Consider the following 16,268-nt stretch of genomic DNA (forward strand, 5'->3'; position numbering starts at 1 on the left):
GGGAAACATGATAAGGAAGACATAAAAGATGGGATAGAAGGAGAGTGTGTCTAACTGAAATGTAGTCTGTGTTCTAGTTTAGTTGCTTATGCACTAGATGGAGAATGACATTGAGGTTGTGTATGCATATAGGTTGCCATCTGAGATGCACGTGATGGATTGTATGAAATGAGTATAGCATGGAGTCCAGGTAAGTATTATATTCATACTCTTCTAGAGTTTTCTAAAATGATACAAAATGAAAATGAAATGTTTTTCCTTTACGATGCTTTAGGAAATGACACGAAAGATGTTTTACGAAAGTATGCTAAGTATAACGTTTAAAGGTATATGTATGTAATGGCCCTTCTTGGCAGCCCCTTTTTATGCACCCCAAAGTATTACGTGTATGCATGTGAATGGATGGTATACGTAGTAAGTATTGGATGTATTTTCATGAAATGAAATGTGAGGCTTATGTCTTATACTTTAAGCAATGCTTTAAATGACACAAAGAAAGTGTTTTAAACGTCCCTATGAACTGATGCTTTAAATGATGTCATGAATTAACGTTTTAAACAATGCCTTGAAAGATAATATTTAAGCCCATGCTTTAAATGATGTTTATGAATGAATGGACTGAAAAGAATGAAGGAAAAGAAAAGGAGTTGTAGGGATGGTGGTAAGAAGAGATGGTGGTAAGTCCCACCTGTGATTCCTGCCTATAGTACGAGCTGTAGGGATGGTGGTAAGCAGGGATAGTGGTAAATCCTACCTACAGTGACTGAATGAGTGAATGTTTTAATGTATGAAAATACGTAACGGTCATATGAATGAATGAATGGGCAGATTGCAATGCTTGCTAACCCTTACACATGGGGCGTAACAGTGTGTACCGACCAAGAGAAAGTGATAAGAAAATATATGTGTGCTCAGACTCTTTAAGAAATGAAAGCATGAGACATGGGAAAATGTTTTACTAAAGAAAGCCCTTTTTAAGAAAAACCTCACCTCGTAATGTTTTAAATGAACATATGTCTTATATATAGTATGTATGGAGTGATGAATGCATGAATGAAAACCTATGTTAGTATAGTTTTACTGTATAAAGTAATGTTTATGAGTCATCAACTCATTTTAGTTTTAATATATGCCCCTCCCAAGAACAAAATGAGCAGAAGGCGTTAGGACAGACATGGCCCAAAGGGGAAGAGCACGGAAGCTTAGGCATGATGTTTTGTATGAAAGACTTTTCATTTTAAAGTTTAATGTTTTCCGCTATAAATCTCTTTAATTTAATAAACATGTTTTATTTTTAAACTTGGTGTCTTTTGTATCCTGGGTAGGAAATGAAAAAGTTTTAAAATGAATGGCAATTCTCGTCTCTTTCTTAAAATCATTTTCTAAAAGTCCCACCACAAGGACGGGCGTTACAAAGAAGGAGAGGGGATTAGTCGTAATTCCCATGGGCAAAATGGCGCCATTTCAAACAATTACAACCACTTGTGAAGTATCATGGCCTACATAATCAACCCACTCAATGCTAGCTCAATCGATAAATGTGGCCAACTCAACACCTAGATCATTTGATCTACCTCCATAGTATTTCATGTCTTGATTGTTTTCTTACTTGTAAATAAACAGTTCGGGGTCATGAATAGTTAGCTCTTTGAAGTCTTGCTTATGTATAGTTTAGAAATGTAATAACATTTATGACTTTTTATTGATTATTCATATCCAGAGAGGTCTAATACCAAGTCAAACTGGTAATTTGGGCAACCTAATTGTTTTTTTATTTCACAAAACAACCATTTTGCTAGTCCGATTCCATTCCAAATCTTCAATATCTCAACAATACAAGTTATCAGATTGGTAGTAAATAACCTTTTAAGCAATCTTCCACCAAATATAGGTCTTTTTCTTCCAAATCTTCAAGGGCTTGTTCTTGGGATAAATGCACTGAGTGGAATAATTCTCAACTCTATCTCCAATTCTTCACATCTCATTATAATAGATTTTTCTAATAACTCATTCTCAGGATTAATTCCCAAAACACTTGGTTATTCAAGTGCTATTGTTCATTGTGACTTGAAGCCTATAAAAGTTTTACAGATGGAAGATATGGTTGCACATATTGCTGATTTTGGCATGACAAAGCTCTTAAGTGATGGGGATTCCATGATAACAACCATGACTCTTTCTACTTTTGAGGATATGGCACTAGGTACGTTTATAGATGTACTACTCTTAACTTCGTGTATTCATCATTCTACTCATCATTCTACTACTTATACACAACTAAGTAAATTGATATTGCATTTTTTTCATTTTCTGTTTCAAATTTCTCATTCACTATTAGGAAATGGGAAAGCAAGTGCTCGCAATAAGTTGTAGCATTACATCTCGAGTATGGATTGGAAGTAATTATTTCTACAAGAAGCGTTGTGTATAGCTATGGCATTCTACTGATGGAAACTTTCACAATAAATAAACCTACAAATGACATTTGTATTGGAGAAATGAGCTTAAAGCATGGAGTAAAGTCATTACCCATTTCAACAATGGATATCATTGATACCAACTTATTAGAAAACAAAAGATTAGATTATGCTGCTGTGGAGGAGTTGATGTCTTTAGTTATGAGATTGGCTTTGGATTGTTGTGTGGAATTACCTGAATAAAGAGTTAATATGAAAGATGTGTAAACCATGCTCAACAAGATTAAATTAAAGTCATTACGAGACATAGAAGGAAGCTATGTGATCGGTGAGTATCAAGTGTTTTTACATGCAACTCTTTCTCTTTCATGCTTGTCCATTTCCTAATGATAAAACAGCTTAAGGGAACATGTATTATAGTTGTAGCTTTGTTATTATACCAACACTCTTCTGTTCTAAATATTCTTCATGATATTTCAACTACTTCATTAACTATATTGATAGATAGAGTAATGTTACTTATCATCCACATACCATATACCAATATATGATTTGTCATTTTTGTCTTTATATTTAAACACATATATTTACACATCAATATGTGTGTGTCGAAATAGAAGGCTAAAAATGATAAATCACATATTAGTGTGTGATGTAGAGGATGATAACTAGAATTTTCCAGATAGATATATAAATATATTAGCCATCTTATACTCTCTAGAAAAGTAAAAGTAGTGATCATTGGCCATTGGCAGTAAAGTTATAACTTCTGGGCTTCTCTTAACAACAAAGTTATATATTATTTTTTTGATGCCACATAGCAAGCTAGCTATATATATGTTTATCTTTATATTTTCAGTTATAATGAAATTAGTAGATGTTCCTTAGCTCTATTAATTGCTGAAGCAAATAGTTATTAATTTATTTCAAAAAGCATTTTGCATGAGGGAGAAAATATTTTGCTACAATTACTGAGTATCAAGATAATGTGGATCATAAAGATCCTGGGAAAATGTAGAAGAAGTTCCCGTCCATGTTGAATCTAATGAACGAATATGGCTCTTAGCTCTAATTGAGTCCATCAATTCATGTTGGATCTGATTGAATTGCTCTCCTGAAGCTTTAAACTTGAATTCGTCTGCATATTTGCTTGGACCCATCATAACTTCATCAACAACTGTTTGACCTTCAAGCATGCATACTACTACGGACATTGTGGGTCTAAGAGCTGGAGATGGATTTGTACATAGTAAAGCTACTTTTATCATTCTAATTGCCTCCTCCATGTTGAACTCAGAGCCTAAGTTTGGATCCACTAGCTCCACTAGATTACTCTTTTGTTGCAGAACAAGAGCCTGAAATATGCACACATGAAATGATGGAAATGATATCTTAGCAAATCAATAGATGAGAATTATGAAGTAGGCAATTGTACACAACACATTGTTTCAGTCTTGTTTAGTTTGTTTTGAACCAATAGATCACCATCAAGATGACTAGTTTTGGTGCATGGAATGACTACTGATAAATCTTACCCAATCAAGAAGACATACACAACTTTCATTTGGTCGAAATTTCATGTTGCTCTTCCCTGCAACAATTTCCAACGAAACAATCCCAAAACTGTAGACATCTGCTTTATATGTTAAATAACCCCATAATGCATATTCTGGTGCCATGTATCCTCTGCATGACAAAGATTGGATTATTATGATTAATATTTCATAGTATATATGAATTAGTTATGATCTTCACAAAACCCAACATCTACAAAAATGTAGTTACAAAATCACATTGTTTCTTTTTTATTTAGAATGCAATTATGCAAACAGTAAGGCAATGAGAATAGAGTGTAATGTTCATTATATGAGAGTTTTGTTGTTGGTGGAATGTTAATAACTATCAGACAAGTTGTCCGGGCATCCAGCTCAAGTTCCATTTGTTGGGGGCTGTCAGTGCAGTGGATTTTGTTAGATTTCTAGAATTTCTTGTCCCCTTAAATGGAAATAACCACAACATAGGAAATCAAATTGTGTATTATAATAGAATATTTGAACACATGCTTTTATTTTTCTATCATTCAACTATACTAGGTCAGTGTTTTGGGTTAAAATTCATGTTAATGGTTGAATAGATAGCTCTCTCTCTCTCTCTCTCTCTCTCTAAAAAGAACCTTAGAAGACTGCTTGCACATGTTTTACGTCAAGACTACTCGCAATCAATCATGAATACGGATTGATAATTCCTATAGCTATAAATTTCTCAGCAACCATTCTTGTGTTGCAAATATAGACAACTAACACATTAAAGTTTCTACCAAATACCGAGTCCTAGAGTTTCTATAGCACTTTCCATATATAATAAGAACATCTCTAATATGAAGAACCTTTAAATGCATGGAGATCAATAGTTATTCCTAATTATCTCCTAATTAATCCCTGTGGAGGAAAAATAGAAACACAAAAATAGAACAAAAATATGCTCAAATTTGAAGAATAGAAGAAAAGATATAGCTTACATGGTTCCAGCAACTCGGGTACTGATATGGGTGTTTTCCTCTTCGTTGAGCTTGGCCAGACCAAAGTCAGAAATCTTTGGGTTAAGGTTTGAATCCAATAGCACATTTGTAGTTTTAATGTCTCTGTGAACAATTCTCAGTGTTGATTCCTCATGCAAGAAAGCCAGGCCTCTTGCAATGCCAACACATATTTTTTGCCGTGTAGGCCAGTCCAATTTTAATTGGTATTTCTCTGGACCTGCATTTTTTGTTTTTGTAGAAAGTCGAATGGGGGAATTTAGGACCAACTTGGTTCTTAGCATAAAGCAATATATAGTGTTAGGTTCCTATCCTTATTCAACATAAAATACTTAATAAAAACATTAAGCATACCAAACAAAGGACGAGCCAGATTATTGTTTTCCATGTATTCATATACCAAGAACATTTGACTTCCTTCAACACAAGCTCCATACAATCTAACAACATTTGGGTGTTGTAAAGAAGATATCATGCCTATTTCATTCACAAATTCACGATTTCCTTGACTTGATTTTGAAGAAAGTTTCTTAACTGCAATTATGGTACCATCTAATAGTATACCCTGCATTTGAAAGGGAAAAAAAATGCATATTTAAGTATGTACTTGATAAATACTGATGAGATATGTCTTTAGCTATGTATCATGGATAGGTAAGAAAAATTTTATTAAAAACCTAAATGCATGAAGTATTATGTTTTTGAATACCTTGTACACGGATCCAAAACCACCTTCTCCAATCTTGTTTGAAGCATCAAAGTTGTTAGTGGCAGCTTTGATTTGCCTGTAAGTGAAAAAACCTGTTTGCAGATCTAATCCTCTCAAATCTGTGAAAGGAACGAAAATGGTGAGGCTTGTGATAAAATTGTATCTTATAAATGAGCGGAATGCTATTTCATTTCTATTTATTTTGTGCCTTCTGACTAGTTAGATGACATAAGAGAGAATGAGACCAAACACAGGTAGTGCCATGGCACCGTATGTACTCTAGATGATCAACTTCTTAAACTCTGTGTTGTTTCATTATATTTATTACATCCTGCTCAACAACCACAATTATTGCACAAATTCAAAAGCCAGGACGTAAAAGGAATTGAGACTCTTTGAATTCTCAGCCTGAACTCAAATAGGTATAGAAAATGTACAACATGTGAGTTCAAGATTCATTATTGCCCAAGTGGGTTAATTTGTGAGGCTATCTTAAAGGTTGCAGGCTCTATCTTGGGTATATATATATATATATATCTCTGAGTTATACCCTAGAATTTAGGCAAAGAATTGTAAGGGATGATCCTAAATTATGTGAAAGAGATAATCTAATGGTTGCATTTCCTTATGTGCCTTTTGATTCTTGGTCTTAGATCATTTTACATCATAAAAGAATAGTAATACAAGAAAGTAATTCTCTTGTGACTTTGAGGTCATTTCAAATTTGAAACTTGCAATATCTTTCCTCTCACTCTATGAGTTGCTATATATATATATATTTGATTTGTAATGTCCCGGATTGATTAAGTCCCACATTATATGGATATGAACTATGACAGAGATCAGGAGCATGAGTGCAAGGTTTTATATTAGTAATTCTTATTAAGTACTAGTGGAACAAAGCTTTAGAACAAATCCAAGAAATTTCAACCCTAATCTTGATCAATGCTTTTGGAGTATAAGCGTAGATATATAACTAGTCCTTTCATTTAGTCATTAAAAATTATATCTAAACCAACCTAGTAACATTTTCATGTGGTGGTGCGGCACTGAAATGGGATGATTGTGATAACTAGGGCTACTTCTCGTCCTATATGGACAGGTAGCTACCCTCCCCACACCCTACCCCCGCCAAGGCGGGGAGGTTATTTAACCCCCTGCCATTCATCCCCGTCATTTGCACACTTCATTTGTCCTCATTGAAAGGGCAAATGGATATGTCACCGTCCACATATCTGCCTAAAATTAATATCACAACCAGGGGCAGAATCAAAAAATCTAGTTTGGGGGGCTAAGTTACAAAAATAATCTAAGGGGGGCTAAATACTAATTTTCATATAATTTATTTTATAAAATTACCTTTAAAACAAGAAAATCAACAAACAGAAACATAGGTGTATGTTTGCTTGAAAGAAAAATCTTTCTTTTTTCTTCTATTCGAGATTAGCTTGGTTCTAATCAAATCAAGGCAAAAAAATTATAATCAATAAAACCAACAGAATGTATAGATCAGCTCGAAAAAAACTATTACCAAATCAAACTTCCCTCATCCCTGCAAGATTCCACAATTCCACGAATCCCATGTTTTTAGCTAATTAGCCGTTACACATTCTTTGTACAGCAAATCTTTTTTCTTTCCATGTATACATTATTTCACTCAAGCTTTATATACGTGTATGTAATCAATGAATAAACAAGAGAAATATTTCCCACATTCTGTTTCTTAACAAAAACATATAGATAAATCCCCTTTACATGTCGAACCTACAGAAGAAAGAAGATTAGAGCTTTGTAAAATGGCGACCGAGATATAAGAAAGAAGAAGAATAAGAATAATTAGAACAGATTCAGTATCTGTAAAAGATTAAAAAAGAAGAGGAAGAGAAGAATAGAGAAAAAAGAACAAAAAGAAGAAAAGAAGAGAGAGAAAGGAGAGGAAAGGAGGAAAGAGAAAGTGGCAGCATTAGATTAGGGTTTCGAAAATATGTTTATATATTTAGGGAATTATAGTTATAATATGGATAAGCCGGTGTTTCATGGGCAGATTTTTCAAGTGGGGAAAAATGTTCCATAACAAAAGGTAGGAATTGCATGAATGAATACATGAGCCCTTGCAAAATCGCTGTACAAGTTCGTCTCAAGTCAACTCATGCAAATTTACAGTAGTTGAAGAAGAAAACAAAATAATAAAAAGCCTATCTAATTTATATAAAACACGCACGTAATTACCTTTTTCCCTCGATATCCTTCTTCCTATGCAGCCTTTCCCCCAAAGAATGCCTAAAATGAATAACAGCACCGATATTACTAAAGCTCCAGTTAGAATGAATATCGTGGTTTTGACATCATCAAGGCCGGGATTATGATCTGCAGAATAGAACAAATGGTCGAGGAAAGAGATTATAAGGTTGCATTCTGGAATATGAACATACACACACACATGATGCAGCACCATACAGAACCTCATAGCTAGGTGGAGCGACCCAAGGAAAAATGAATGGTTCAAAGACAAATTAGTACGTATCAGAGTAACGCCGCTAAATTTAAAGATCAAGAGTTAAATCATTTACTGGCAGATTAGCCTGGTTTCGAGTACCTAGTTTTAAGAGCAAATAATCAAGAGTTCACGACCTCCACTCTATCAAGCTGTGAATTTTCCATTTATTTATTCCTTTGTCATCAATCTAATTAGAAGTGTACGTGGATCGAGCAAGTTGGAAATTATTACCATTTTCTATAGAGATAGCCGATATGAGAGGACCATATGTTCCATTTGTTGGGGCATCTGTTGTCCCTTTGCCAGCCCAATGAAAGCGGATATGTAAGACTTTGTTACTCACAACTGCTTTAACTTTCTTAACCAAAGCTTTGTCGACCCCTGGTGCAGTATTTTCGATATCAAAATCCTTCAATTCCAGTTTATCCTGTAACAATTAATTAAACTCAAATCTGGATTATATATATATATATATGTTATATATATGTGTATGTATGTATAAGTGTCTGTGTGTGCGCATGCCAGCAAAACAAATATATTGATTTAAATTTATTACCTGGATATAAATATCAAATATTCGTCTTCCAAGACTGCAAAAAGATCTGTTTCCTCTTATTATTATCTCTGCAAAGTGTAGTGTGATGGTATAATTTCCATTTGCCAAGCAACGCGCATAATACGTGAGAGAAAGAGGAGAGAGGCGTGCGCTTGTGTATAATTCAGGGCTATTCATTTTAAGTATTGACGCATTATTTGCTATGTATGCAATCGAGCTGCTCATCATGTTAACATCCCAGAAATTTCCAGTGGAACTGATTCCCCAGTACTTCTCTCTGGTGACCGGATTAAAGTTTGCAGCACCTGCAGATTGGTCCTGATCATCTGCTTCGTAGTTAATGTTTCCAATACTAACTTCCTTTCCCCCACAATTTATATGCACTGAATTCCAGTCTACACATGAACAACATCCTTTTAATTTAGTAATTTCGGATATGTAGAACCAAACATCATATATTCATTGTTAGATACAAGTTCTTATAGGGTGTAAAAGCATCATGCAAACCCTTTTATAAAGAGTGTGACAGCTCGCAAAAAAAAAAAAAAAAACCCAATCCCGCTTTTTCTTGTTGTTCTTACTTTAAAAAGTCATGCCCAATCCCGAATTAGAAAATAATCTGTGAAGTTCAAGACATGTAACTCTTGTACAAGTATTTTAATAAAAAGCAGAATTAATTAGATTCTACTATTTTTTGTAAGACTCACCAACTTTTTATAAAGGGGTTTACTTGCACGAGGCTTGCACACGTTTATAACTGGCATTACTCTAAAGATCAAGAAAGCCTGGCGATTGGATTAAAGTATAGGTTTGATCAAAATCTGATTGTAATAAGGTAATATAGATACCTTTTGAACAAGGAAGGTTCTTTGGGCACTCGCCAATTGATCTATATTTGGGTTACACAGTACAAGAAATTAGTAGCGTGAGCTCATGAAAAATTATAATATTGGAAACGGGAAAAGCTTGGCGAAATCATAGTAAAAGAAAATCAGGATGGTTATTATTGTAATTAAGTTGACAAGTTTAGAAACTTACGAGTTCTGTCCAGAGAAGCTTTCAAACAAATTTCTGATGAAACAAGAAACTAGTCAGTCTAGAAAACCTAGATATCTCTAAAGATAATTAAGATTAAAAATGGCGAAAATTTTCTTACAGCGTTTCTCGACAACCTGGTATAGAACTCTCTAAGAAGTTATTGTAAGAAAGATCTATTTCACTGCAAATGGGCGTACGCAGTTTCCATTAATAACCTTTTTGAGATAAAAATGATTAAAGTTCAAGAAATAAAGTCATGCAAATTGGAAGTAGAATTTAAGATGAATTTGTGTACTGGTGATGATCACTTTGTTTGATCCAGTCCGGAATTGTCCCGTCGAGCAAGTTGCTTGTCAGAAACCTGTTCAAATAGCAAGATAATCTTACGTACTCTGGTTACCAATAATTCAATATTACGTTTGAAAATTCAGGCTTGGACCAACAAACAATATCAAGACTCATAATCGTTACCAAATGAAGGAAATTCAGAGGGAAAATATTTTTTTATGAAAATAAACGTAAAATGACCTCTATAATATGGTACATGCAGCATGAACCAAAATAATTCCGTAATACGTATATTCCTACGCGCGTACGTATTTACGGTTTCTACAGAATCACAATTACAGGATCGGTAAGTCCTCTATGCCTCATGCTCGATACCATGAATTAATATACATGATTGTACAGAACAGACAGATGGAAGGCTATAGTTATAGATATATAAGGATCTGTTTGGTTATGGTGAAATCTTTTGCATCTTTTCTGACGTGGCATATATAGAACAGAACTTCTCTGATATAGCTAGATATATCTTTGAATTCCTGTCATGTACTTGATCATTATTTATTTAAATTTCTCTAAATATGGCAAGATTTAGTATTTTGAATCAACACATACATGCGTTGCAAATATGCTGCTTCAAGATCAAACTCTGGAACATTTCCCTCCAATCTATTGAAGCTCAGATCTCTGCAGGGATACAACGATAAAGTTGTAATTGTACTAATTAAAGATAGAACAATAAAATTGCATAGAGATTAATTTTGTAAACCTTATAATTAAGCAGACATAAATGTCAAACTTTTAAAGCTAGAATTACGAAGACTATATATATATATATAGAGTACAATTGTTTTCGCTAAAGAATGAAAGACTAGATCATGTTCTATAAATAAGTTAATGCATGTTCTATAAATAAGTTAATGCATGTTCTATAAATAAGTTAATAGACTTTTCTTTCGAATGAAAACAATATTAATTGCTGAAAAGACATCTTAAAAATAATGCCCAGTGTTCATAGATATCTCCTGACGTCCAGATGCGGCAATGGGCCTTAGGAGGACCGTAGATCTCATGGCTGCTGTGCATACAATAACAATGGGAAGAAATTGATAACTTCAGATAGGAGCCGAGCAAAAAACAGATACAACCCTACATAGCTGCTTTCTAAAAGGATCAGACTGCTAAAAAAAAAAAAAGAGACAATGTAGAACCATAGAAAATCTAATTAACACATATATTTCAATATGACAATATAAGCAAACAGGAAAAAGACAGAGATGGAAGAACTACAAAGTTTCGAGTTGTGGCATTGATCCTGATATGTCGCCCGGAATTTGTCCCGATAGATTGCAGCTCCTTAACATCCTGCAACGTTGAAGAACATCATCTAAGCAAATTGCTATAACTTTGTGTTACTGCAGTTCTTAAAATTTTATGGTATAAGATGACTTACAATCTTTTCATCTTTGTCATGCTAGTTAAGTTCGGAAATATAGAACCCTCACCAAGTAAGTCACTAATTCTTCTGCACAAAATTGCATCACCCCCGACTGTTATTTTCTTAAGCAATAAATCTTATTTATTTGAATACAAAGGAAGATATCATATAGATTTTAGAACTGAAGAACTCTTAGACTATATAACTTACAGCTCAGTTAAATTACTCAAGGAAGAAATGCTTGGAGGAATAGGCCCCGCGAGACCACTAGCTTGGATCTCCCTATAATTAAGAGCATAATTCTCTTTTGTTAGATTTCATTAGAAAATCCTACTAGAAGAAATTTAAATAATATTATTTGGAAAAAGAAAATACATACAATATCTGAAGATTTATCCAACTACTGAAAAAATCAGGTATTCTTCCGGTGAAGTTGTTACTGCTAATCCTACTGCATTTGGTCAAGGCAGAAATAAGATTGGGTAACATCTAAACATGTGTTTTCCCAAGAAAACATGTAAAATTAGTATCAGAATACAAATGGCTTACAACCACTCACAGTTCAGTTAAGTTTGTGAGATAGGTGAGATCGATTGGCAAGTCTCCAGTGAGGAAGTTAGCACTGAGAATACTGCAGCCACCAAATGGGATGTTCAGACCATGCAGTTCAAGTTATTTATTTGAATACATAAATCATCGAACTAGAGGATAGGTGAAAATACTGACAGCATCTCCAAGTTCACCAACTTCCCAAGCTCAGGGGGAACAGTTCCAAAAAACCGATTGTTCTGTACGCTCCTGAAAAGGCATATAATAGTCTTCGTCAAATTGAAAACCAGGAAAACAAAAATCAATCTATCGTGCCGTTTTTCCAAATAAAAGAGCATACAATTGTTTAAGAGTGGTAATTTTTCCCAGGTAGCTTGGAATTCTTCCCGATAACTTGTTTACAGAAGTGGACCTGTAGCCAATTGTTTTAATTCAACAAGAATGAGCATTAATTTAGTGGCTAACCTTAGATATCAATTGAAAAGTTATGAGTGATCAATGTAATATAATGAGTTATATTAAAATCCCAATTAAATACTTATAGTAGTCCTAGATAATTATTTCTCCAAAGAGCAACTCAGGCACGTACAGAACTTCCAACTTGAGAGAAGTCCATTCGGATGGAATTGTGCCAGTAAGATAGTTTCGAGACAAATCACTGCAACCAAGATCAGGAAAGTGTGCAATTAGATTTGAACATAAGGAAAATGCTGGGGTGGGGGTACAGATGAATTGGACCCCCAAACTAACCAATGTTTAGTTTTAAAAAAATAATAATAATAGTTAAGAAAGTGTTTACTAGTGGATTGATATTTTAAAAATATATATATATATATATTTAAAAATGTTTAAAAAATATGCAACAGAGGAAAAAAAAATGTTGCTGTTCGGTGAGGATTCGGTGAGAATCCTCTGTGGGCGTAGCACTTCCCTATCGGTTATGCTATCGATAACTTTTATGGATAACGACAACAGGAGCCTTCGAAATAAGTCTTTTTATTGATTGATCTATAGTAGCAAGTAGTACTACGTACTAATCATTAATTAGTTGGTTACTTTACTTACATCATCGTTATGTTAGGCAGCTTTAGCAGGGATGTTGGAAGCACACCAGAAAGATCCTGCCCGGTAAGAAATCTGTATGACAAGGATAGTTAAAGGGAAAGGATTAATGTAATCTGTTTACTCATATTTGGATAATATTTTGCTAGAATATAAGGAAAAACCTTGAGGCATGCTGCATTGTTCAACAACATTGTTTTTTTTATAAACGTACGCACTCAACAAACTAGTTAGGCGATTGCAAGATGCCAGATGAAAGAAGAAACAGCTCTAACTAACTAATAGCATTTGCATGCAGGTCGTGATCTCTAGACTGTATAGAATCATATATAACGAATTGAATACCAGGTGCCACAAAGGAAATATGAATGATCAATTAAGGAACTGTTCTCAAATTAAGAAACTTTATGAGATGTCAGATATTTCAGGGTGCAGGTTCTTTATCGGACTTCGAAAGTCATTTTTCAATAACTCACAAGCTTTGAAAAGATTCAGACGGCACAGGTCATCCCGAATAGATGTAATGGACCTAATGGACCTAAGACATCATAATCTATTGTTTCATTTTACGAATTGTATTATAAAGCCTAGGGAGGTGATGCCCTTTGTTTCGAAAATCATTATTAGTTGTTTCATTCCAAAATTTAGAGACGTTTTAAGTATAATATAAGCAGTACTATCTACTTTTGTATTAAGAAAATTTATTTTATCCAAAAAATTTCACTATCAAGATACAAGGGATCGATCATCAGTGAAAGATAGGTTTCGTACAGTCCAACAACGTGACATACACCACCAGGGTCGACGCAATTGCATTTTATAGAATTTTTGTACGTTCTTGGCTTCAGTTTTGGTGTTGTCCAATTTGCGTCATTGCTGCATGGGTCGACATGGAAATTCCAGCCCCTCTTCCCCAGCTCTGCGGCTATTTGTTTAAGGCCTTCAACTGCAAAAATACACCAAATTCGTTATGGAAGAATGACAGAGACACATCTCTTTTGTAACTTTATCTAAATTTTCTGTCAAAATATTTTTCCTTCTCATTTTGAATGTTTTTATTAGGAAAGGATTTTTCAAAAATTTCCATACAATTTCATCTTATATTCGACATTTCATCGAATCATTTGGTAAAATATCTCCAACACGATTGGTTTGGTTCTATTGTATTCCTTCACGATATTATGCTATTGTTGAAGAAGAGTTCTTTCCGTGCTTTATTATTGTAGTCAGTGCTTGGTAAATACTCGTAGAGCTCTAAACTTGTAAAAGGTTCTCTCGTTGAACGTTTCCTGTCTCTAACAAACACCTCTGTCGTGGTCGCGACGCACTGCAGATCGATCCGAGAGAAAGAATTCGTTTGGATGAGAGAAGCTAGGTTTAAGCATGTATGTGGAGATATATAGCACCAGACTCTTCCCCTTGGTGACTGCGCGAAGGGTATACCCGACTTAGCACGAACTCGGCCGTCGGCCGTACCTGTAGCGACCTCTTCATCAATCATGACGTAGGCATGTCAAGAAGCCCCGCACCAGCAGAAAATCTCATGTGTAGAGCTAGCTAGCAGATGTGGCCAGCCTTATATACTAACCATGGCATTAGCAAGCTTACCCAGGACCTCCCCAATGATGATCATAAAGTCCCAAATGCATGCATGAGATTACCTTCTTGCAGCCACCTTCCGAGTAATTGGTTGTGTTTAAGTTTTGCTTCCGAGAGCATGGACAGAGTTCATGTTTCTTGGTTATCGTTTTGGCATCAAAGGATATATTATAAGATCATGTTTGGACTAGATGCCCAGGTGTTTCTCATTTCTCGAGATGCAGTACTGTTTCATCAACACAGATATATAGCAATATCTAAACATTTTCAGTAACACAGAGATGCGGGATTGACCTTTTTCAGTAAAAAAATTGATCTAAACTTGCTTGAAAGTTTAAAGAGAATTTTCATCTCTCAAAAAAATTTTCATCCCATCATTGAATTCAATCCATAGAATTTGTTCTTGTGTTTAACGGCTGAAATTACTTTTTTTGACAACACATGCAATAGATCATCAAATCACGAAGAGAATGATGAGAAGAGCGAAAAAAGTTTTGGGGTTAGAAATGACTTGCTAGATAGTGAAAATAAGAATTTAGGTTTGCTGAGTTTTACTCCATTTTCAATCTAATTCCACCTCTTTCAAATCCAGAGAGACAAAAGGTCGGAATGAAACAAATTTCTAGGCCAGTCATCATTGCAGTATTGTTGAACTGCAGCGCTAAGACCTCCAGAACTTCATTATTGACAATTAAGTATATTAACCTCCATGCATCGGTTCCCATCGGTTTCTTAATTTCGGTATAATTGTAGTTTCAATCAAATAGTGCATGGGACATTAGTAATTTTTCCATGAGAAAGCCTTCTCCTATTTTTTGAACTTTAATAATAACTAATTAGAGTCCTATAATTAGTAATGTGAAAGTTTCAGGGGGCGACGTTGGGGGGATGTTCAACAAATTTCTGCCCATGATTATCGGATATATAGGAATAAAAAAGTCATGGGTTAGCCCTTCTGATCAATGGAAGGCCGATAAAAATGTCTCAAAATATAAGGGCCGGTGACCCTTCTGATCTCCCATATATAAAAGCCCGAAATTAAGCTGTTAATAACTTTATCCAACAGCTCAGAAAATCGAAAATTTTCAAAAAAAAATAATCAGTTATAATCCAGGAAGGAAGTGTTACCTTCATCAGCAGGAAGCCGGCTTTGTGCCTTGACATTGATCACTCCCATGCAAAGAAGCAATACGAGCGTTTTAAAAGTGATGAAGATCATTGTTGGTACTCTGTGAGTTTGTATAACCATTTTTCCCTCTACCCACTTCTTGTTGTGCCTCGACGTGGTAAATATTACATTATATATATCTTCTCAAACAAACATATATATATATATATATCACCTTAGAATGATTGAATATGTCTTCTGGGAGTTCTTTTATTTGAGGTAGGCCCCTCCAAGTCTAAGAGAATATTAATTAGGTAATTTCAAAATATAGCTACATCGTATATATATTTTATATATATACTTTTCTTTTATATAAGAAAAGTCTTTTGCTTCAATCCAAAATTGATGATTTCAACAAACGATTGATTTCTGATGTTTGTTCTGATTTTTCAAATGTTTTTTGGTATAGGAAAA

The 16,268-nt window shown here is 34.4% G+C and overlaps 1 protein-coding gene across 2 annotated transcripts; it reads right to left on the reverse strand.

Annotated features, from left to right (window-relative positions):
- Positions 1-3,314: 3,314 nt before the first annotated feature.
- On the reverse strand, positions 3,315-15,996 carry LOC122278988 (probable leucine-rich repeat receptor-like serine/threonine-protein kinase At3g14840). Of its 2 annotated transcripts, none has more exons than XM_043089223.1 (24): positions 15,815-15,996; positions 13,859-14,033; positions 13,091-13,162; positions 12,615-12,683; positions 12,366-12,437; positions 12,203-12,274; positions 12,036-12,107; positions 11,856-11,927; positions 11,687-11,758; positions 11,492-11,563; positions 11,329-11,403; positions 10,654-10,725; positions 10,049-10,114; positions 9,872-9,934; positions 9,754-9,786; positions 9,564-9,604; positions 8,716-9,110; positions 8,391-8,586; positions 7,892-8,029; positions 5,663-5,781; positions 5,308-5,518; positions 4,936-5,173; positions 3,953-4,103; positions 3,315-3,772 (listed from the first exon to the last, which is right to left on the reverse strand). In XM_043089223.1, exons 1-24 carry the CDS (start codon positions 15,933-15,935, stop codon positions 3,386-3,388), a joined length of 3,054 nt encoding a protein of 1,017 aa, XP_042945157.1. In that variant the 5' UTR covers positions 15,936-15,996; the 3' UTR covers positions 3,315-3,385. The 2 variants fall into 2 exon arrangements, with proteins under 2 accessions (XP_042945157.1, XP_042945158.1); XM_043089224.1 differs by having other exon boundaries at positions 13,879-14,033; positions 15,815-15,995.
- Positions 15,997-16,268: the final 272 nt, after the last annotated feature.

This window comes from Carya illinoinensis, chromosome 10, assembly GCF_018687715.1.
Source record: "Carya illinoinensis cultivar Pawnee chromosome 10, C.illinoinensisPawnee_v1, whole genome shotgun sequence".
Classification (NCBI taxonomy): domain Eukaryota; kingdom Viridiplantae; phylum Streptophyta; class Magnoliopsida; order Fagales; family Juglandaceae; genus Carya; species Carya illinoinensis.